This window comes from Symphalangus syndactylus, chromosome 6 (assembly GCF_028878055.3).
Source record: "Symphalangus syndactylus isolate Jambi chromosome 6, NHGRI_mSymSyn1-v2.1_pri, whole genome shotgun sequence".
In the NCBI taxonomy this organism is placed as follows: Eukaryota; Metazoa; Chordata; class Mammalia; order Primates; family Hylobatidae; genus Symphalangus; species Symphalangus syndactylus.
In genome coordinates, this window is record NC_072428.2 from 56,471,778 (window position 1) to 56,495,710 (window position 23,933).

Consider the following 23,933-nt stretch of genomic DNA (forward strand, 5'->3'; position numbering starts at 1 on the left):
TGCGATTCAAAATCAGATGGTCAGTACATGCTTATTGAATATATGATCGTAATAAGTGGTGTGCTTTCCCCTATTGTCCTTCAGTTAGTGAGCTTTGTTAATTGGACAAGTTCAGCAGATCTTTCCCCCTTCACCAGCTTTCACATGAACACCTGACATGTAGACTGAACCTTAAAAAACCTTTTTTGTCTTTTTTAACAAAGCCACAAGCAGAGTTTCCAGTCAAGATGACATTGTAAGTGTACACTCTGAGACCTTCCTCAGCACCAAACAAAAAGCAAGGATTGATGAAATCAGAGAAATGTAAAAGAAATATTCCTGGCCGGGTGCCGTGGCTCACACCTGTAATCTCAGCACTTTGGGAGGCCGAGGCAGGTGGATCATAAGGTCAGGCATTCAAGACCAGCCTAGCCAACCTGGTGAAACCCCGTCTCTACTAAAAACACAAAAATTAGCCAGGCATAGTGGCGGGCACCTGTAATCCCAGCTACTCTGAAGCTGAGGCAGGAGAATTGCTTGAACCCAGGAGGTGGAGGTTGCAGTGAGCCACCACACTCCAGCCTGGGGACCAGAGCAAGACTCCATCTCAAAGAAAAAAAAGAAATATTCCTTCCTAAAACAAACAAGAAATCAAGGCAATAAACATCTCCTAAACAGAAATGGAATAGAAACACAAAGAAGTGGGAAGAAGCAGAAGACTTGGGCCGTCTGGCCACCCTCCCCAGAAGTAGGCAGAAAGATGGGCTCCTCAGGGCAAAATGAGCACTCAATGAGCACGAGAAGCTGAGTGGGGCTCTCCCTATTAAAAAAAAGGCCAAGAAAAGACAGCTTAGAGAAACTGCAGAACTTTAAGAATAATCCTAAAAGGGGAAATTTGAAAAGCTACCAGCGAGAAAGGAAATATTACTTACAAATTAGGCTGACGGCAGACTTCTCATCAGCAGCAGTAGATGCCAGAAGAAATATGTCTTCAATGCGCTGTTAATTATTAATTGTTTCTAGTAAACTTTTAGTCAAAAGTGAGGGTAATTTGAGACCAGCTGGGGCAACATAATGAAATACTATCTCTACCAAAAAAAAAAAAGCCAGGCATGGCACATGCCTGTAGTCCAAGCTACTTGGGAGGCTGAGGTGGAAGGATTGTTTGAGCCAGGAATTTGAGGTTGCAGTGAACTGTGATCGCACCATTGCACTCTAGCCTGTGTGACAGAAAAAAAAAAAAGAAAAGTGAGGGTGAGAGAGAGCATTTTATTGATTGATTGAGACAGAGTCTCACTCTGTTGCCCAGTCCCACCTCCGAGTAGCAGGGATTATAGGTGTGAACCACTGCACCTGGCATTGATAGTTTTAAATGCATAAAGATTGATAGTTTATACTATCCAAAGACCCTTTACCCATGCTGAATGATGCAAATAGAAAGTGACACCAAAGGGAGCATATAGTATGTAAGAAAACAGCAAGGGGTATACAAACGGTTAAAACATTAGTGAATTTCTGACTGTAAGCTAACAAACAAAAATAAATATCTGATTATGTGTTTTAAGGTGAAACAAACTAGGCCATTGTTATTCAAAATGTAGTCTGGACCACTGCTCGTCTAAGAACTGTCTGTCACAATCTGTGGGGAGCAATGTGGAAAAAGTCAGGGTAAAAGTTTCAAAACTTCTATAGCAATTTTACGTTATTGTGACTCTTCATTGTATTTTACAAAAGTATCAGCTCACAATGGAATGAAGCAAATAAAAAAATCCAGCCAACTGGTGTTTCCCCACAGAGAGTGAAAAGCATTGCCCTAGACAACAATAATGAGAGTGGGTGGGTTAAGACTCATTGAGGTCACTGATTTGTTTGGGAGGAGGATAGAGATAGTAACCAACTTTAGAATTTGCTAGAAAAAATTGTGGTCAAGTGTACGTGTTAAAAATTTAAGGATCCCTAGTAAAGGCTAAAATCAGAGGGCTGAGTGTGGTGGCTCACACGTGTAATCCCAGCACTTTGGTCTCAAACTCCTGATCCCAAGTAATCCGTCCGCCTCAGCCTCCCAAAGTGTGGGGATTACAGTCGTGAGGCACCATGCCCAGACTGTATAATCCCAGCACTTTGGGAAGCTGAGGTGGGAGGATCACTTGAAGCCAGGAGTTTGAGACCAGCTTGGGCAACAAAGCGAGACTCCCGTCTCTACCAAAAAAAAAAAAAAAAAGATGGAAAGCAGAGATTATAGATTTCTAATTGGCAGAGGAATAAAGGGAATAGAAAATATAGAAAGCGTCGTCAACTTGGTAGGAAACAGAAAAGAAAACAAAAGGTAAAAAGAAACATGTAGTGTGGGGATAGCATTATGTCCAAATATATTTGTAATCGCAATAATTATAAATGGATATCATACAGGTTTGAAGTATTTCGTTTAAAACTTTAAAAATGCTGAAGCAACAAGGCTTTGAGAACAGAATTAAATTTTAAGAATGAGTGTTTTATACAGAAGAGGAAAAGTTACACTTAGGAAGCAATGACAGAGCACATTTTAAAGCAACTTTCGGTAATGCCTAAAATTTTTGTTGACCAGTTCTTTGGCATTCTTCTTTTTTACATTAGCTGTGACCAGAAACAGTTTTATTATTATTGCTGATGATTATGTTGATGTCAATACTCCCTCTGTCTACATTCTCTTAGTATGTCTTCAGCCACTATGGATCTAAAAGCTGAAATTACTTATCTGTTCATAACTTTTCCCTGTTTGTTTATCTGCTTCTCCCAAAGGTTTTCTGTTGAGTTTTTAGGAACCAAAATCTCTTAACTATAGAATACAATGGCTAAGTAGTTCATTTTCACTTCCAGGAGTGTGTTGGACCCTACTGAATACACTGAAAAATTTTTCACTAAAATAAACACTGGATTTTAATCCTTTGTTCAGTAACCTCTTCTGGCATTATTAGGGAGTGATATATTCTTGTTAGTTGTATGTAGCAAAATGGTCTTTATTTGACATACATATGTGGCATTCTTTTTTTTTTTTTTTTTTTTTTTAAGGAAAAAAAAATAGAGATGAGGTCTCACTGTGTTGCCCAGGATGGTCTTGAACTGCCGGGCTCAAATGATCCTTCTACCTCAGCCTCCCAGAGTGTTGGGATTACAGGCGTGAGCCACCACGCCTGGCCAGATACTGCAATCTTAAAGTATTTAATAGCAATTCAGACAAAAGAGAAGTTGAATAAGTGATGATGCAAATTTTTATCTTAGTCGTAAAAGTGATTCATGATTTTTTTTCCTGGTAAAAAATGTCAAGCACCCTACTAGAATATTAAACTAGGTACTGTGGGATACAAAAGTATAAGATGGATTCACAAATTTATTTTCTTTGTTGAGGAGATAAGACAGCATATATTCCAGAAGACATCCAGTTTACAAATGAGTTTAGTTTGAAAAATTGTTTTTGGTGTCATTTGTTTGCGTCTTGCAGATAATGCTGGTGAGTTACAGCAGAACCTTAAATAATTTGAAGAGCACTTCAGGAAGAGGTTTTAATGTTTGGTGACTATTGGGAAGCAAAGAGGAGCTTTGTTATACCTTGAAGTTGGTATGGAGGTTGGTGAATAAGGCTGGGTGACCTGTAGAGATTTCTACATGGGTTTTCTAGGTGGATTTAACTGCTATGATGGTGATTAGGGGAGGATGAGAAATAAAAGGCTGTTGAGTCAGTAAGCTGGAAATCTTCCAGATACCCATTCAGGATTTTGCCTTTAATGTATACAGGCAAGATTATCTTTGCCTGAATTTCATTTTGGTGACCACTCATCTTTTGTGGGACTGCTGACAGCTACTTTTTATGAATGCACAGTCCTAGTCATTAGGAATATGGATATTGGAGTCAGATTGATGTAAGTTTAATTATAGGCACTCCTGACAACTATTACTCCAGTAAATGGAAACTTCTACTCACTAGGCTCTAAATCCTATGATAAGAAGAATTACATCTCTAATACTTACCGTTGTATTAACACTATATCTCTAGCACAGTGCCTGGTATGTAGTAGGCTCTCAATAAAATTTTGTTAGTGAATGAAGGTGAATGCTTGCTGTGTTTAGGGCTATCACAGCAATAATTGAGAATAAAAATCTTGAGTAGATGATATTTGTTCTACCCTGGGTTACCTCCAGCCTCAACTTTTGGTATTTATTTTTATGTAACTCATATTGGCATAATTACTCCAACTGTTGTGCTATTGATAAGGTGCAAAAGCATTAGACCAGTTGTTATAAGGCTGGAGTGAAATTACTTATAGACAAATCTCTAAAGATTAAAGAGTTATGAAGGTAAGTATATAGATATATAGAGATATAAGTAAGAATTTCATTTTTCTGACTAGAAGCTACAGCAGTAGTATCTTTAGAGTCCAGTAGATGGCAATACTTTCTCATTTTAATGGAAAAAATTAGAGCAGGCATAGAATCCAAGTCAAAAGGAGCAAATCTTGTGGATGAAAGAAACTCAAGATATTGAAATAGCAATTTGGTGATGAATTTCACAAAAATAACCATATAACTTGATCATCTCGAGTATGTAGGCTGAGATTGAAGATTTAGGTATAACAAGTTTCAGGATCTGTTTTGAAAGCCTGAACAAATGAAAACTCCTTATTTTATATTTTTCAATTTGTTCTGGTACTGTGTTCCTTAGCAAATCACTTAACTTCTCTTAGTTTTAGGTTCCTCATCTCAAAGGTAAGAAAATCCTAATTAGCTGGATAACACCGCAGGGAATATTAGTTATCTAGCCCAACACTCTTATTTTGTAGATGGAAAAACTGACGTTCAGGGGGCTCATAATTTATTGAACTTGACATGGCAAGTTAGCTCCATGCTACAGATGATAACTTAGACATAGCTATAATTTATTTTATTTATTATTATTATTATTTTTGAGATGGCGTCTCATTCTGTCACCCAGGCTGGAGTGCAGTGGCACGATCTCGGCTCACTGCAACCTCTGCCTCCCGGGTTCAATCGGTTACCCTGCTTCAGCCTCCCGAGTAGCTGGGATTATAGGCACCTGCCACCACACCCAACTAATTTTTGTATTTTTAGTAGAGATGGGGTTTCACCATGTTTTCCAGGCTGGTCTCAAACTCCTGACCTCAAGTGACTGCCCACCTCGGCTTCCCAAAGTGCTGGGATTACAGGCATGAGCTACCAGCTGCTATAATTTATCTATCTCTATATATCTATATGCTTACCTTCATAGCTCTTTAATCTTTTTTTTTTTTTGGATGAGTCTCGCTCTGTCACCCAGGCTGGACTGCAGTTGCGCCATCTTGGCTCACTGCAGTCTCCACCTCCTGGGTTCAAGCAATTCTCTGCCTCAGCCTCCCGAGTGGCTGGGATTACGGGGGTCTGCCACCACGCCCAGCTCATTTTTTTGTATTTTTAGTAGAGACAGAGTTTCAGCATCTTGGCCAGGCTGGTCTTGAACTCCTGACCTCGTGATCCACCCACCTCAGCCTCCCAAAGTGCTGGGATTACAGGTGTGAGCCACCGCGCCCGGCCCATAGCTCTTTAATCTTTAGAGATTTGTCTATAAGTAATTCACTCCAGCCTTATAACAACCTTAGAGGAAGGTAGGGCCAATGTATCATTATTTGCTTAAAAGAAATTGAGTCACAGAGGGGCAAAGTGACTTCCTTTCATTCCGTGACTTAGTCATTTCTATACAATGAATTGCCCCTTTCTCTTTGCTCCTGAAGCCCTTTTGACATACCTCTGTTAGTAGCTGTTGAGTTTATTACAGTTTTTTGAATTGTATATCTGTCTCTCTTTCTAGAAGGTACAAACTGTATTTTAACTTTGTATCTGTAATACCAGGCTCAGTAGCAGGTATCTATTAGGTATATAGTAAGTACTTACGGAATAAAAATGAATGGCCAAGATATTAGGATGAGTTGTGGCAGAACCTGGATCAGAACACATCTCTCCCTCTTTATAGACATGCACTTTCTTCATTATACTATGTCATCTGTGAAGAGGCGCTGTGATAGAAGATTTTCATCATTTAATTTTCATTTGAGGTTTCTTCCATCATTTAATTTCACTGTGATTATATACTGTTAGCGATATCTCCTTTAACTTATGGCATCTTAGGTGGGCAAGTAGTAGTATTTTCATTTTCAGGATGAAGATGCTGACACCCAGAGAACTTAAGAGATTTCCATGTAGTTAACTTTGTAGAACTGAGAAATTAAATAGATGGTTATTTCCTCTTGCTAGTTATGCTAATGGATACTAACTTGTTTCCAAAGCATGTCCCACACAGTACACAAGCAGAACATCATTCAGAAGTAGGGATTAAGTGTCCCAAGTAAAGCCAATATTTTAATAACAGAGAGCTGGATATAGTATATTTCTTCCCAGGTCTTTTAGTACATTATCAAGGAAAAGTTGGAAAAAAACCATTTAAAAAGTCCATTCCTATGCATATTCTGTTTAGTTTTCCTTTCCCTTGCCTTACAAAATAGAAGAAACAAAGACTGGGAAAATCCTCAGGGACTGTTTATAATAGCTGCTTGCTTTATTATAAAGCATCTAGAGATCTAAGCCCAGATTAAATCCAGGGTAAAATTTTATTTCTGAACTATTTGAGCTGGTGTGATTGTGTACTAACAGTATTATACTAGGTAAGTATAGAGCTTTTATTTATTTTATTTTAAAATATTTCTCCCATTTCTCTTCTCAGGAATACAGAGCTTTAAAAAAACGACCATTGCCAGTTTTCATTTACTGAGTGCCTGCTATGAGACACTATATCAGATAGGTTATGTATTTTTATTTAATTTGTGTATAACAGCCCCATGAGGTAGTTCTCCTCCTTTTATGAGTGAAGTACCTTAGAAGAAAACATTAAACTACTGAACCCAAGCAAGATGGCATAGGTGGTGAATAGCAGATCCATGATTTGAGCTCAGGTCTCATTCATTTGAAGGCTTGTTTTCTTAACCACTATGCTGTATGGCATCTCCACATTTCTTCCCACTTCATATAGTGTGACGGCGTACCAAGTCTCTGCCTTCACATTAACCAGCACAAAGCATAGCTAGTTGTGCATTGTGGGAATCAAATGAGAGAGAACACATGCAAACACTTTGAACAGTATCAAAGTGCTTTATTCTACAGACTTTGGGCATTTATTATTGTAGAGTGGGCATGCAATGCCCATGAGACCATCAACCCACTGAAGTCCACAAAAGTTCCACACATTAGTCACTGTATTTGGCTTCCCTCTGAGTCTTTTTTCCCGCTTTTCTCTTGGATCAAATTAGCTTTTGACAGATGTTTGGAAAATCATCTTATCCTGTAATTCATATTTATAAACCCTGCTGCTGCAGTGTGGTCCCCATTCTCTCTCTTCATTGAAGCCAGAGAATAATCTGGGAAAATGCCATGTTTCCTGTTATGAATTTGGAGGATCTTGTCTTTGTAGCACAATTTTTGAGCTTTTGAAAACTTTTAATACTGTAAAATTCAAAGCTAAGTATGGTCCTTCATATAGATGTCTTAGATTCTTGAGAAGTAAACAGAAACAGAGCTCGACTTTTTCTCACCAGGAGATTCAGAGAGTTTAAAATTTTGTTTTGTTTAGTATTTTGAAAACATGTTTTCACCATTCTTTTTTAGATTTGTATAGAGGGCATTTTTGAGCCCCCTCACCCCATCCTGTAAGTCAATTTCTGTTTCAACTGTTGTACAAAGCTGGGAATCTTCTCTCACTCTCTTTTTCTCTCTCCATGAATGCTAGTTAACGTGCTGTCACTGTTGCCTTCTCTTCCTTCTCTCTTCTTTCACAGTTATAGTAATTTGGCCATACATCCTTTCTTCCTATTAGGGCGTATGCTCCTTTAGGGCTGAGGTTATGCCTTACTCAGTTTTAAAGTCTCAGACTTTGCTTACTGAATATTTTTCCATGAGTGAATGAAGTCTACTAGGATCACATTGTTCCCATCTCTGTTTTAAGGTAGACTTTTTGCTTAAGGGACGGCTACTTTAGGAGGGTTACTTTCAGTCCTCATGTCATGGAGTAGCATTGAAGGCACTTATTCCACTTCATACTTGGAGTGTGTGCCTGTGATTGTGATTATTTTCTGAGTATATTTGAAGTATGAACAAAAACATCTTCATCTCTGTTGATTTAAATTTAAAATCATTAATGTTAGTTTCAGGATCTGTATATCTTTGCTTCATGACACTGTTCTTATTTCTCAGTGCTTCTCACTGTTTTAAAGGAGAGGAAAAACATCCTCTGTTGTCTCAAACATTGGGCCAAATCTGAAGGGATGTACGCATTCAGCTCAGGTTAATTGTCTAAGAAGAGGTCTCACCTTTCCTCCTTAACTACTCAGCATCTGGGCTTCATCAGATCTCAGAGCCAGGGTTGTCTAAGGCTTGATGATGCTTAACAGAGATACGTGCACAGTTTTATTTGGCTTAAACTTGGCTGACACCTAAAAGTGTTATTAATGGCCAAATGAACATATACACCTAGGAACACAGGCTGTCTATTGATTCATTAGGTAGTTGTAGTCATACAAACAAACACTGTATTTTAAAAAAAAGTATACTCATTGCATTCTTCTGTGTTTCAATCACTACTGATGGTGGCTGCTACTTTTTTCCTGGTTCTTGACATTATAGTCAGATTTATTTTTCTAAAATGCTGATCATATTCTTCCTTTATTCAAATCTTGTCAGCAGTGTTTGTCCTCAATAATTAATGACTTAGGAGGTCTTGCTATTCCTTATTTCTAAGCACTCCATCCTTAACACTTTCTTAGGCTAAGATTTGTTCACATCAGTTTTAGCTAAGGCCCCATTTCCATAGGAAGGTTTTTTTGTGATGTACCTCTTAAGTCCAGTGTGGATAGATTCCTTTTATATGCTGCCGTAGCACCTTGTATTACATTTCCCTTGTCACTGACCCTTATCCTATTATGTTCTGATTGCCCATTTGCTTACCTCTCTTACCTGCTACACTGTAAACTGTGCGAGGGCAAGGACAGTGTCTGTTTTTACCTGTTGATCCCTAGTACTTAGCACTGTGTCTGGCATGTAATAATAATCCAGTACATTCTTGCCAAATGAATGAATGAAGCTTCTGTAGCAACAGATCATTAGAAATTCTACTGGAATACACCACTTGGTTGTCTTCAGTAGTATAGCTCAGCAGTCCCCATCCTTTTTGGCACCAGGGATCGGTTTTGTGGAAGACAAGTTTTTCCACAGATGGGAGTGGGGACGGTTTCAGGATGAAACTGCTCCACCTCAGATGATCAGGCATTAGTTAGATTTTCGTAAGGAATGCGCAACCTAGATCACTTGCATGTATAGTTTACTGTAGGGTTTGAGCTCTCAAGAATCTAATGCCCTCGCTGATCTGACAGGAGTGGGAGCTCAGGTGGTGATGCTTGCCCTGGGGCTTGGGAACCCCTGGTATAGCTTGTTACTCAAAATTGTAGTTCCCTGTCTTAGTGGTTTCTGACATTTCTGCATAGATACCTGCCAAATTATTATACTTTAAATGGAACTCTTCATTTTTTCTCTCCAAGGTTGCTTTCTCTTCCAGTTTTCCATGTCTTTATTAACTATTTTTTCATTTGTCCTGGCCTCAAATTTTATAGTTAAGTGTTGATTCATTTTATTTTATCCATTCTATTCAGTCAGCCACTAGACTCTTCTGAGTTCTTCTTTGAAATAGTTCTGGTATCTGTGGCAACTTTTCCGTCTCCATTGCCATAATCCAAGTTCAGATCAACATTCGCAAAGGGCTGGGTCACTGCAGTAGTTTCCTGGTGGGCCTATGGACTCTAGTCTCTTTGTATCCACTCTGTCTTACTGCTGCCTGATTAATCTTGCTAAAGGACACTTGCGTTTTTTATTCCTTTGCTTAAAGATTGTATGGAGTAAATTCTTATTGTCTGCTAGATGTGTCCAACTCTCTGGTCTGATTGCTTTCTCTCCATCAGCCCAAATTCAGTCAGTTGTATAGTACTTTGGGTTCTGTCTCCGCTTTTTATCTCTCTTCTTCCTTCTCCTCCTCCTCCCCACCTTCCTTCTCCCCGCGCATCTTGCTCCTTCTCCCCCCGCATCTTCCTCCTTCTCCTCCCCACCTTCCTCCTCTTCCTCTCTCTTTTTCCGTTTCTATTGTTTTTTATTACCATTGCCACTGATGGATTTTGAACCCTCATTATGTCTAATATGTATGGATTTTTATAGTAGCCTCCTATCGGGTAGTTGGACAGTCTTCTTCCTCCAATTTATGACGTTTGTCAATACCAGAGTAACCTTCCTTAAATGTAGCTCTGGTTATAACCCTAAACTGTTAGAAACCTTCCATGAGTTCTTACTGCCCATAGGTTGTCTTTACATTTTAGCATGGTATTCAAGGCTTGCTGTGTTCTGGCCCTCCTTACTTACTTATTCAGCTGTATCTCCCACTACTTCCCTCTCCAGGGATCCAAATAATTTCCACGTCACTGAAGCTAAACGAATTGGACTACTATTTAATTTTCTCTGAATGCAGCTTGTGTTTTCCTGCTGTCATGCTTTGGCTAAAGGTGTTCAGTCTGTGTGAGACTTTCCTTCACTGCCATTCAGCTTTTCAGTACTACTTAATCCATCCCAAATACTGCCACCCCTGCAGTCTTTGACGTTCCTGTTCTACTAGATGGAATCTTTACTGCAGCACAACTCCTGTAGCTTTTTTTTTTTTTTTTTTGAGACGAGTCTTGCTCTGTCGCCCCAGGCTGGAGTGTAGTGGCGCGATCTCGGCTCACTGCAACCTCCGCCTCCCGGGTTCAAGCAATTCTCTGCCTCAGCCTCCTGAGTGGCTGGGATTACAGGTGCCCACCACCAAGCCTGACTTATTTTTTTGTATTTTTAATAGAGACGAGGTTTCACCATCTTGGCCAGGCTGATCTTGAACTCCAGACCTTGTGATCCACCCGCCTCAGTCTCCCAAAGTGCTGAGATTACAGGCGTGAGCCACCGTGCCCAGCCGACTCCTGTAGCTTTTTAAAAAGCCTTTCTTATGGCACTCTTGCATTATTTGATTCACTTGGAACCTTCACTGGGTTGTGTACTCTATGAGGACAGTAGTAATAATTGCCTAACACCATCTATGTACTCGGTGTTCAGTAAACACTGAAAGGAATAAGTATATGTATAATGCTATTTGCTTCCTAATCAGTTATCCTACTAACTGGGTTATTTCTGTATACATTTTGTAGTTTTAATGAAGTTAAGGACAGTCTTGTGTTGTTGCGGCTAAAAACTCTCAAAATATATAGTAACATGTTTTAAAACATGACTCATCCAATGAACTAGTACAGGGATAAGCAAACTGTAGTCCAGCACATGTTTTTGTATAGCTTACGACTAAGAATGATTTTACATTTTTAAAGAATTTTAAAGAAAAAAATGAGAATATGTGACAGAAATGACATGTGGCCTGCAAAGCGGAAAACATTTACTATGTGGCCCTTTATGGAAAGTTTGCTGACCACTCATCTAGAAATACACCTGACTTGCCTGGAATTACTCCTGCTCATTGGATATGTTAAATTATCTATTTCCCTGAGCAGTTTAATAGGCACTAACCCAGACTTGTTACTATTCCGTTCCTTGAAGAATTGTTAGGCCTGACTTCAGAAGAATTTTGAGTGACATGTAAATCTCTTCTGGGCTCTTTGGCACTTGGCAGTATCTCACACAGATAACCAGATACAAATGAGCCGTTTCTTTCCATTATAATCCTTCATCAGAAGTCTGTCGGGATCGAACATCTGGTGAAGTTAGATGTCATTCAGAACAAGGCTCTTAGCATATTTCAAGAATGTTAATTGCTAAGTGATGGCTGAAATAGGAGGGCTTAATAATGTCCTTAAATTGCCTTAAATGTACATGGACTCAGAATTTTTAGAATTGGAAAAGGTCTTAGAGATCATCAAGTATAGCCTGGTTCTTAAGAACATGGGCTGTGGAGCCAGACTGCATGGCTCTTCTCTTTAATCCTCTTTGTGTCTCAGTTTCCACACCTTTAAAGTGGGGATATTAATAGCACTTATTTCACAGGGGTTTGTGAGTATTAAATGTGTTAACATTTAGCATATTAACAGTTAGCTAACGTTGACATATAAAATACAATACTGCCTGCCACACTGTAAATGCATGTAAACATTACTTTTTATGTTGCTGTTATTTTTTATTACTGTTTTTATTAGTAGTAGTTGCATCTCATTTTATAATTAAAGAAACTGAGGTCTAGGAGAGTTAAATTATTTTCCTCACTTATGCGATAGGCAGAGTAGATTAAAACCCAGGATTCCAGCTTTCAGTTGAATGTTCTTTCCCTGTTATAAAGTGTGACTTTTAGTTGTATGTCGGTGGGTGTGGATAAATTTTTTATAGTAAGAAAAAATATTTGGCAACTTTTTCCATAAAATAAGAAACGCTAAGTAGAACATCATTAATCATTTCTCCTGAGAATCTTAAATCTACTTCTCAAGTCTTCTATTATTTGGATTTTTTTGCTGATTTATAAGACTGTCTCCTTTGTCCTCTTTTTCCTCATCTGCCCTTAAATGTATGGATTATTTCTTAGCATCTATTTTTTAAAATTGAGGTGAAATTAATGTAACATAAATGAACTGTTTTGAAGTGTGCAATTCAGTGGCTCTGGGTACATTCACAGTGTTGTGTACCACCATCTCTGTCAAGTTGCAAAACATTTTCATAATCCCCAGATTAAACTTTGTACCTATGAAGTGCTCACTTTCTATTTTGCTGTCCTCCAAACCCCTGGCAAACACCAGTTTGCTTTCCATCTCTATGGATTTACCTATTTTGGGTATTTCATACAAATTGAATTATATAGTATATGACCTTTTGTTCTGGCTCTTCTTCGCTTAGTGTAATGTTTTGGTGTTGCATCTACATGTAGGAAGGAATGTACTTCATTCCTTTTTAGGGCTGAGTAATATTCTATTGCATGTGTACACACACACAGACACATATACACATTTTGTTTATCTATTCATCTGTTGATAGACATTTGTGTTGTTTCCTTTTTTTGACTGTTGTGAATAGTGCTGCTGTGAACATTTGTGTACAGCTGTTTGTTTGAGTGCCTGTTTTCAGTCTTTTGGGTATGTACCTGGGAGTGAAAATGCTGGGTCATATTATAATTCTATGATTACCTTTTTGAGGAACTGCTAAACTTTTTTTTTTACAGTGGCTGACCAATACATTCCTAATAGCAATATGTGAGGGTTCTCATTTCTCCACATCCTCACTAACACTTATCTTCTGTTTGTTTGTTATGCTATTCGTATGTCTTTATTTGGACAAATGTCTCTTGCAGTTCTTTGCCCATTTTAAAATTGAGTTGTCTTTTTGCTGTTGAATATATGAGTTCTTTATATCATCTGGAAATTAGACCTCTGTCAGATACACAGTTTGTGAATATTTTCTCCCATTCTGTTGGGTTGTTTTTCTGCTTACTTGATTGTGTCCTTTGATGCACAAAAGTTTTTGATTTTAATGAAGTATAATTTACTGATTTATTTGTACTAATGCTTTTTATATCATATCTAAGAATAGATTGGTAAATCCAAGGTTATATAGATTTACCCCTGTGTTTTCTTCTAATAGTTTTATAGTTTTTTAGCTTTATAGTGGGTTTTTTGTTTGTTTGTTTGTTTTGTTTTTTTGGAGATAGGGTCTCACTCTGTCACCCAGGCTGGAGTGCAGTGGCATGATCTCAGCTCACTTCAACCTCTGCCTCCTGGGTTCAAGTGATTCTCCTGCCTCCAACCTCCCGAGTAGCTGGGATTACAAGCGCGTGCCATCACGCCCGGCTAATTTTAGTATTTTTAGTAGAGACCAGGTTTTACCATGTTAGCTAGGCTGGTCTCGAACTCCTGACCTCAAGTGACCTGCCCACCTCAGCCTCTCAAAGTGCTGGGATTTACAGGCTCGAGCCACCGTGCTTGGCCAGCCTTATGGTTTTACAGTTAAGTCTTTGATTCATTTTGAGGTAATTTAAAAATATGGTATTAAGGACAGGTCCAACTTCATTCTTTTACAAGTGGCTATCCAGTTTTTTTAGCACCATTTGATGAAAAGACTTATTTCCCCATTGAGTAGTCTATGAACCTTTGTTGAAAATCAGTTGATCATAGATGCATCGATTTATTTCTAGATTCTCAGTTCTATTTTGTTAATTTATATGTCTGTCTTTATGCCAGTGCTATCCTGTTTTGACTATTGTTGCTTGGTATTAAGTTGAAATTGGGATGTGCGAATCTTCTAACTTTGTTCTCTTCAATATAATTTTGGCTATTGGCCCCTTGCAATTCCATATGAATTTGAGAATTGACTTTTCCATTTCTGTCAACAAGGCTGCTGGAATTTTGATAGAGATGGCATTGAATATCTAGATTGCTTTGGGTAATTGTTCCTATGTTGATAATATTAAATCTTTAAATCCATGAACATGGGATGCCATTTTATTTATTTTGGTCCAGTTTGGAATACACTTTATTTATTTTTCTTGCCTAATTGTTCTGGCTAGGACTTAGGGTACAAATGTTGAGTAGAAGTGGTGAGAGCAATCACCTTGTCTTTCTTGTTTTTGATATTGGGGGAAGATTTTGAGTCTTTCACCATTGAGTATGGTGTTAGCTGTGGGTTTTTTGTAGATGCCCTTTATCAGGTCTGGGAAATTCCTTTCTATTCCTAGTTTGTTGATTTTTTTTTTTTAATCATGGAAAGGTGCTGAATTTTGTCAGATGCATTTTCTGCATCAACTGAGATGACTATGTGTGTTGTGGTGTATTACACTGATCCTTCCTTCCTTCTTTCTATACTTTCTCTTTTTGACAGTGTCTTGCTCTGTCACTTAGGCTGGAATGCAGTGGCACAATCACAGCTCACTGTGCCCTCAAACTCCTGGGCTCAAGTGATCCTCCCACCTCAGCCTCCTGAGTAGCTGGGACTGCAGGCATGCATCACCATGCCCAGCCAATTTCTTTATTTAAAAAAATTTTTTTAGAAATGGTGTCTCACTATATTGCCCAGGCTGGTCTCTAACTACTGGGCTCTAGTGATCCTCCTGCCTGTGCCTCCCAAAGTGCTGGTATTACAGGTGCCCAGCCTGATTGATTTTCATGTATCGAAACTCCCTTGCATACCCTGTATGAATTTCAGCTGTTCATGGTGTATAATCTTTAAAAATTTTTTTTGTGGTAAGTTACAAATACACAAAATTTACTATCTTAACCATTCTAAGTATACAGTTTAGTGGCATTAGGTACATTCACACTGTTGTCAACCATTGCCACCATCCATGTATTTCATCTTGCAAAACTTTTCACCTTGCAAAACTGAAACTCTCTATTAAACAATAATTTCTCATTCTCCCCTCTCCCCGGTCCCTGCCAGCTACCGTTCGACTTTCTGTTTCTATGATTTTGACTACTCTAGGTACCTCATGTGAATGAGTGAATGTTTTTCCTTTGATTGGCTTATTTCACTTAATATAATGTCCTCAAGCTTCATCAATGTTTTAGCATGTGTCAGAATTTCCTTCCTTTTTAATGGTGAATAATATTTCCTTGTATGAATATACCATATTTTGTTTATCCATCACCTGTCTGTGGACACTTGGGTTGCTTCCACCCCTTGGCTATTGTAAATAATGCTGCTATGAATATGGATATACAAATGGCACTTCCCATTCTTGCTTTCACTTTTTTGGGGTATATACCCAGAAATAGTTGCCATGTTGTGGGCTATAATTCTTTTAATATGCCACTAGGTCACTTTTAGTAGTATTTTGTTGAAGATTTTTATATCTGTATTCATAAAGGATATTGGTCTATAGTTTTCTTGTGACATTTTGTCTGGCTTTGGTATCAGGATAGTATTGGTCTCATAGAGTAACTTAAGAAGTGTTTCCTTGCTTTTATGTTTTTTGAAGACTTTGAGAAGGATTGGTGTTAAATAATTGGTTGAATTCACCAGTCAAATAATCTGGTTCTGGGCTTTTTTTTTTTTTTGGTGGGAGTTTTGTGATTACAAATTCTATCTACCTCTTTATCTGTTATAGGTCTGTTCAGATTTTCTGTTTCTTCTTGAGTCATTTTTATTTGTATATCATTTTTGTCTGCGTTATCTGATTTGCTGGAATACAAATAATTGTTCATTGTATTCTTTTATAAACCTTCTTATTTCTGTAAGATTGGTAATAACGTTCCCACTTCTTTCCTGATTTTAGTGATTTGAGTCTTCTTTCCTTTCCCTTTGGTTAGTTTACCTTAAGATTTGTTTGTCAATGAGCCAGGTGCAGTGGCTCATGCCTGTAATCCCAGCACTTTGGGAGGCCAAGGTAGGAGGATAGCTTGAGTCCAGAAGTTAAAGAGCAGCCTTGGCAACATAGTAAGACACCCTTCTCTGTAAAAAATAAAAATTAGCTGGGCGTGGTGGTGCATGCCTGTAATCCCAGCTAATTGGGAGGCTGAGGTGGAAGGATCTCACGAACCCAGGAGTTCAAGGTCAGTCTGGGCAACATGGAGAAACCCCATCTCTACAAAAAAAATGCAAAAATTAACCGGGCATGGTGGTGCATGCCTGTAATTCCAGCTATTCAGGTGGCTGCGGCAGGAGGATGGCTTCAGCCCAGGAGATTGAGGCTGCAGTGAATTGTGATCGCGCCACTACTCTCCAGCCTGGGTAACAGAATCAGAACTTGTTGAAAAAAAAAAAAAAAAGATTTGTCAATGTTGATCTTTTTAAAAAACAAGCTTCTCTAGTTTGAATTAATACCAACTTAGTTTTAATGCCGTAAAAAGCTTTACTTCTATATAGCTCTATTCCCCTACCTTTGTGTCATTGTTTTCACAGATTGCATCTTTATAATGGTGTGCCCATCAAGATAGATTTATAAGGATTTTTTCATGTATTCGTCTAGTTGATTGTTTTTTAAATGGTAGACCAACTAGACATTCTTAGGCTACACCCAGTTAATAATATGTCTTTTTAAATCTTTATAATGTATTGCTGGTTCAATTTGCTGATATTTCACTAAGGATTTTTGTGTTTCTGTTCATGAGGGATATTGGTGTATAATTTCCTTTGTGTGTGTGTGTGTTGTCTCTGTCTAGTTTTGGCATCAGTAATGCTAGTTTTATAAGTTGGAAATTGTTCCCTTCTCTGCTTTCTGAAGGAGTTTGTGTAAAGTGGATATTCTTTCTTTCTTAAATGTTTGATGAAATTCATCAGTGAGACCATTTGGACAGGATTTGTGTGTGTGTGGGAAGATTTTCAATTGCTTATTCACTAAAAAAGTAGATATGGGGCTATTTAGATGTTTCATAGTATGTCTGTTTGGGCACTCTTGTGTTTCTTTTCAAGGAACTTGTCTAAGTTGTCACAGTTATTAGCATAAAGTTGTTAATAATATTCTTCTAATATCCTTTTAATGTCTGTAGTGACATAACTTTTAATGATTCTACTAGCATTATAGCAAACATGTATATGGTGCTTATTAAATACCTTTCATTTTACCGATATTAACTTTTAATTCCCTCAATTTGTGAGGCAGTTACTATTATCATCTCCATATTACAGATGAAGCAACCAAGTTAAACTAAGAACACTCTGGTTCCTTGCTTAAGATTATATAGCTGTTGTATTGAAGGCTTGAATTGGACTCCTGGTGGGTCCAGAGTCTTTTTTTCTAAATTACTGTGTACTCTCCCCACCCACTCCCCGCTTTTTTTTTTTTTTTTTTTTTTAAGAAACATGACTATTTATTCCTTTTTATCTTTTTTTTTTTTTTTTTTGACAGGGTGTTGCTCTGTCACCCAGGCTGGAGTGCAGTGGTGTGACCGCCAGATTGGCTCACCTTGCCCTCTACCTGGACAGAGCCAATTTATCAAGACAGGGAATTGCAACAGGGAAAGAGTAATTCATGTAGAGCCAGCTGTGCAGGAGACCAGAGTTTTATCATTACTCAAATCAGTCTCCTCTGCCTTTCTTAAATGACAGAGATACCTATTCTGTTCTTCTTCTGGAATTGTCCTATATTCCTTTTAGAAAGTATCCTTGCTCTTTTGTACCACAGAGTAGAAATATTTGTTTCTGGTGTTCCTAATCAGAACTTGGAATGCCCTTTTCCCCATAAAAACATTACATGTGATGGCTAGGCATAGTTGAAATATTATTGTTAATACTCTTTTTGAGTCACATAATATGTTAAAACGACTTCTGGAGCTTCCTTGGGAGGTTCACCACAATTTATAATGTGAAACATTGTTTCCGTGGGAAACTGTGAGAAGAAATGTATTTTATTTTTTTGACCTAACACCAAATTTATCACTTTTTTAAAACAAGAGATATTCCCCAAAAGTGAAGAAATACGAAACAAATCCAGTGTTCATGCATTCCCAAACTGCAGCCTTGATTCCAGGATACCTCCTTCTCTCAAATCGAGCTGGCTTCCTGGGAATCCAGTGGTGGTACATGGATCGAGGGTTCCTTTGTGCTGCATTTTTTACTGCCTCTCTCCTGAGTTGTGGGGATAGATTCTGCAGACTCTTGCGCTGGCCTAAAGGTGCCCAGCCTTGACTCCACTTCTGTGTCTGTGATCCCATGTGGGCAGGTTTCCTGGGTCCCTGTGCTCTCAGCAGGTTTCTCAGGCGCCTCTCCTTGCTGCTGTTGCCCCAGGTGATGTTCAGCCATCATCTGGAGCTCTCTCGTTGTGGATGTGATCCTTGTCATCTTCTGTCGCTGTGGAGACATTACCAAAGTGGGTCGAGGATCCATGTTCATCTCTCTCTGGGGATGACTGGTCAGCACACGGATGGCAGCATTGGGCGACACGTCCAAATCTGCTCTGCCCCCTCGGAGTCTGGGGGCTGTTGTCTTGCTCCATGGCTGGGGCAGCAACTGCTGGGCCGGCACTGTGGTGGGAGGGAAGGCCGCGGGACTCGGGGCTGGGCTGGGCGCGCTCCTTCTCCACTTTTGTCAGATCCCCCTGCCAAAACTTATTTTACATTCCCTCACCTGAAAGGTTAGACTTCTGTTACATGGCAGATATACTTTAATTTTTGGAATCTCTAAAATTTTTACTCAGTTGTTAATATGTCATATTTTTAAAAAGACAAGCATCATTAATTTGTGCATAGGCTGGGCATGGTGGCTCACGCTTGTAATCCCAGCACTTTGGGAGGCTGAGGCGGGCGGATCACAAGGTCAGGAGATCGAGACCACGGTGAAACCCCGTCTCTACTAAAAATACAAAAAAATTAGCCGGGCGTGGTGGCGGGCGCCTGTAGTCCCAGCTACTCGGAGAGGCTGAGGCAGGAGAATGGCGTTAACCCAGGAGGCAGAGCTTGAAGTGAGCCGAGATTGCGCCACTGCACTCCAGCCTGGGCGACAGAGTGAGACTCCGTCTCAAAAAAAAAAAAAAAAAAAAAAAAAAAAAATTTGTGCATGTATTTTATTTTGTTTGGTTTTGATTAATTTGTTGATTAATGTCTTTCAGGGTTATTCAAGTGCTCAGAAGACTATTCTTCTACAGGTGGATCAGAACTGTGTTCGCAATTCTTATGATGTCTTCTCTTTGCTACGGTAAGAAACTTCTTAGACTGCCCTGAATTCTAAAGAATCTTTCTCATTTTGAGTTTGTGACATTTCAATGTGAGAAAATTAGCAGAAGCTTTAGAGGCTGTTATTCAAGCTTAGCATTTTTTAGTGCAAGCGTCATAAATTTTGTAGCTACAGTGATTTAAATTTATCTATTTTACAAAGTGTTTGGAAAGCCGTTTCCTTTCTCTGGACAGTGGGAGAGAATGTTTGGAAGCCAGTGATCTGAAAACAGATATGAGCTGTTTGCTGGTCTTCTGTACCCTACAGAACAGCAATCAAAGTTGCAAAAGTTAGACTTATCAAAGTCTTAACAACTGCAGCATCACTCGGAAAGCCCTTCAACAGCCCCAAATGTGGCTTTGAGTTTTGACCTGTTCTTTGTCTTAAAAGAATTATGTTTGGCAAGCCAAAAAAGCTTTGCATGTATCTAATGCTCAGAGGCTTAAAGGCCTCAGCTCTATATTTTCATAATGTCTGGGCTTAATTTTGAAAGATTTTAAAATCTGGCTTTAATTTTAAATGTGATAGATCATCGAGGATATTTTTCCAGGGAGCAAGCCACCAAAATAAATGCAATTCCAAATAAAGTTAACAGCAACACTCAACCAATGTTCACCCTACTCAGACAGATTGTTCATTGAAATTTGATTTTGACAGTATTTTCTAACGTTTATGTGACACATAATACATTTCAGAACATTAGACATCCTCTATATATGTACTTGAGGAAGAATCCAGAAGGATGCTCAGAGAAGTGGTTATTTTAGAAACATTACAAAATTGGCCTTTCGTTTGTGAAACTTGAATCTTATTACACATGATAATATAGAGTTTGGTCACATGGACTGTGTCCATTAATCTTAAGAAACATGATTTTGACTAAAGTAACCATATACATTTTCTGAGTTTTGGTACTTGCTTGAGAGATACGTACACCTTGACTCCTTAGGATATGTAGCAGAACACACAGGGTTTAGAAATTAGAGGGTGGAGATAGTAGGATGTGTCAAAACATAAACATATTTTAATGCCTGTTCAGTTTGAGACACACGAAGTTTTAAGTATTGAAAAGAAGAAAGTCCAGAAATTATTTGAAATGTGAGTAAGCCACTAATAGTTCTTGATCTCAGTTTTCCTTAGTAAATAAAATGAGGTGTAGGGTACAATTATTTTAAAGATATGTTCTAAATGTGAGATTGTGTGACCTTATTAGAGAAAACAGTATAATTAAAAGAAAAAATACTAAGTCAGGAAGAAGAGGATTTGGGATAGTGTAGTATCATACATGCTGAAAGAGGATAGTTTCCAAGAGTAGCGAACACTGTGCTAATGTAGGAGAGCAGGAACTGAAGAAAGACAGTTGGATCTTGTGAAGCAGTGTGGTATCATGGAGGATGCTGTGATTAATCCTACCCTGCCTTTATCTTTGATTTATCCTAATTCATTTAACCTCTGATGCTTCTAAAAATTGGAAGCAGTGATGTTACAAATTTGTGTAATTTACAAGCATTTTCACATTTTTTGTCTTATTCTCTTAGAAGTCTTTCACACATCAGGGATGATAGCCCTTGTCTTGATTGTAGAAGCTGAGGCCAAGAGGCATTAAATGTTTTATCTATCTGAGGGCACACAGCAAGTAGGAGCCAGACTGGAGGATGCTTTGAAGGTTTTCTGACAAGCATGCTTTTGTAGATCCTTTTAATAGTCTCACCTTCCTAAACTGGTGGTTACAAGGTACACATGGCATAATGACCGCGGACATTCTTTGGAAAACACAATGCCCTACATAAATGCAAAGTCATCAGGCTAATTTAGTAGTTGCTCAGTTATTGAACATTGACGTTGCAGTGATTTGGCTCTTGGGGAGTTCATATCTAGAGTAATTTTCAGACTCTTCAGATGTGTCAGTAATTTAAACTGCCTTATTAACAGTGGTCTCCTCATGCCTATTGTACAATTCATGCCTAGCTAATAACACAGATACACTTTTCCTAAACCAGATCAAGTGTCTATTTATCAACCAAATTTACTGAACCCAGGGAGTTGTTCTGGAATTGGAAACTTTAAATTGCACTTATAAGTTGATGAGTCAGATGGGACTTTGATGATAGTTCTCTCAGACATTAGTAAAGAGTACCCACCATCTGCTCTATTAAATGATCCTCTTTTCCCATAGTGTTTGCCATGATATATGTGAAGTGCTTTCTAGGAAACTTAATTGTGTGCCTACTGCATTAAACTCTAGTTCGTGGTTTCCTCTCTAACATTGTCCTTGGCTGGAGTCATTTTAAAAAATATATCTTTTCTTTTCCTGATGCTTTCTTGGTTTATAAAATTGCTGTTACTTGATCCGTAATTTTGTGTGAAAACACACAGTCTAAATTCTTTAATGCCACTTAACTCTAAAAATTCTGCATGCTGTTTAGAGTCATGATTAGAACCCTGGTCTCCTGATTTTTTTTTTTTTTTTTTTTGAGACGGAGTTTCGCTCTGTTGCCCAAGCTGTAGTGCAGTGGCCCTACCTTGGCTCACTTCTGCCTTCATCTCCCAGGTTCAAGTGATTCTCCTGCCTCAGCCTCCCGAGTAGCTGGGATTACAGGCATGCACCACCACACCCAGCTAATTTTTTTTTTTTTTTTGAGACGGAGTCTTGCTCTGTTGCCCAGGCTGGAGTGCAGTGGCGCTATCTCGGCTCACTGCAAACTCCGCCTCCCGGATTCACACCATTCTCCTGCCTCAGCCTCTCCGAGTAGCTGGGACTACAGGCGCCCACCACCACGCCCGGCTAATTTTTTTTTTTGTATTTTTAGTAGAGACGGGGTTTCACCGTGGTCTTGATCTCCTGACCTCGTGATCCGCCCGCCTCGGCCTCCCAAAGTGCTGGGATTACAAGCATGAGCCACCGCGCCCGGCCTTAATTTTTATATTTTTAGTAGAGACGGGGTTTCACCATGTTGGTCAGGCTGGTCTCGAACTCCTGACCTCAAATGATCCACCTGCCTTGGCCCCCCAAAGTGCTGGGATTACAGGCATGAGCCACTGTGCCTGGCCTGGATTCTGTTTTTTGAGAGTATATTCTAGTTAATTAATTTTCACTGTACTGTTGGGCCACTAAGATACATCTGTTCTCTCTCCTTTTTGTGTGGGAGTGTCACAGAAAAATGGACACTGTTGACTAAGGCAAGGACTTTGGAGCACCTAAAACCAGATGCTCTTTCATGCTGGGTGTGGTGGCTCATGCCTGTAATCCCAGCACTTTGAGAGGCCAAGGCGGGCAGATTGCCTGAGGTCAGGAGTTTGAGACCAGCCTGGTCAACATGGTGAAACCTCATCTCTACTAAAAATACAAAAATTAACCAGGCATGGTGACACATGCCTGTAGTCCCAGCTGCTCGGGAGGCTGAGGCAGGAGATTAGCTTGAACCCAGGAGGCAGAGGTTGCAGTGAGCCAAGATTGTGCCACTGCACTCCAGCCTGGGTGACAGAGTAAGACTCCACTGCAGAGAGAAAAAAAAAAAAAAAAAGAAAAAAGCTCCTTCAGATGGATAGGTTGTACTGTTTTATAGGAAAACAATGACCTGAGACCTTATTCAGATACTTTGACCCATAGTTAAGAATTTAGGCTAATTTCAGTGTTGCCAAAGATTAGCAGTTCTTCCAAATTTACATTTAATGTGGGATAGTAATTGAACTATTCCTTCTTAACTCTTGGAAATCTCTGGATTAAGGGTTTGTTTTCAGGTAAAAGTAGACATTTAATTAAGAGCCAGTTTACTCATTGTTATATTTGATATTTTAGGGTGTTCACCACAAGGTGTCAATGTTATTCCTTAACTAGCATTTGAAATTTTATTTATTTTACAATTTTGGGTTGAGAAAGTAGGGACTAAAATGGAATATAAAGCAACGTTGTAAATTATAAATAAGCATTCAGTTTTAGGAGTTAAATAAAAAAATCTCTTAGTATGATTCCTTCTAGGTTAAGGAATACAGGCTTAGTAGATAGCTTTCTAATAGGCTTATTAGGTACCTTTCTCCTTTTGGTTCTGTTTTTTTAAAGTCCTTTTGATAGGGAATTATTGAAAGATTATAAAGAGAGGAGGAGTAAATGACATAGTCAGGTTTGCAATTTAGAATTCTACCCATGGTGTCAGTGTGGAGTAGACCTGAGGGATGAGCCTGGAAGCAGTGATTGCTGTCTAATCTTATCTATTCTCTGACTGAGAGATTATTTTTAGTGTTAA

At 38.8% G+C, this 23,933-nt stretch overlaps 1 protein-coding gene across 6 annotated transcripts in view; it reads left to right on the forward strand.

The window, feature by feature from the left end:
* UVRAG (UV radiation resistance associated) overlaps positions 1-23,933 on the forward strand; it is a 334,573-nt gene that overhangs the window by 72,883 nt on the left and 237,757 nt on the right. For all 6 annotated transcript variants that reach the window (XM_055282980.2, XM_055282979.2, XM_055282982.2 and 3 more), the window contains one exon: positions 19,586-19,671. In XM_055282980.2, coding sequence (XP_055138955.1) covers positions 19,586-19,671 — 86 coding nt within the window. The remainder of the gene's footprint in view (positions 1-19,585; positions 19,672-23,933) is intronic.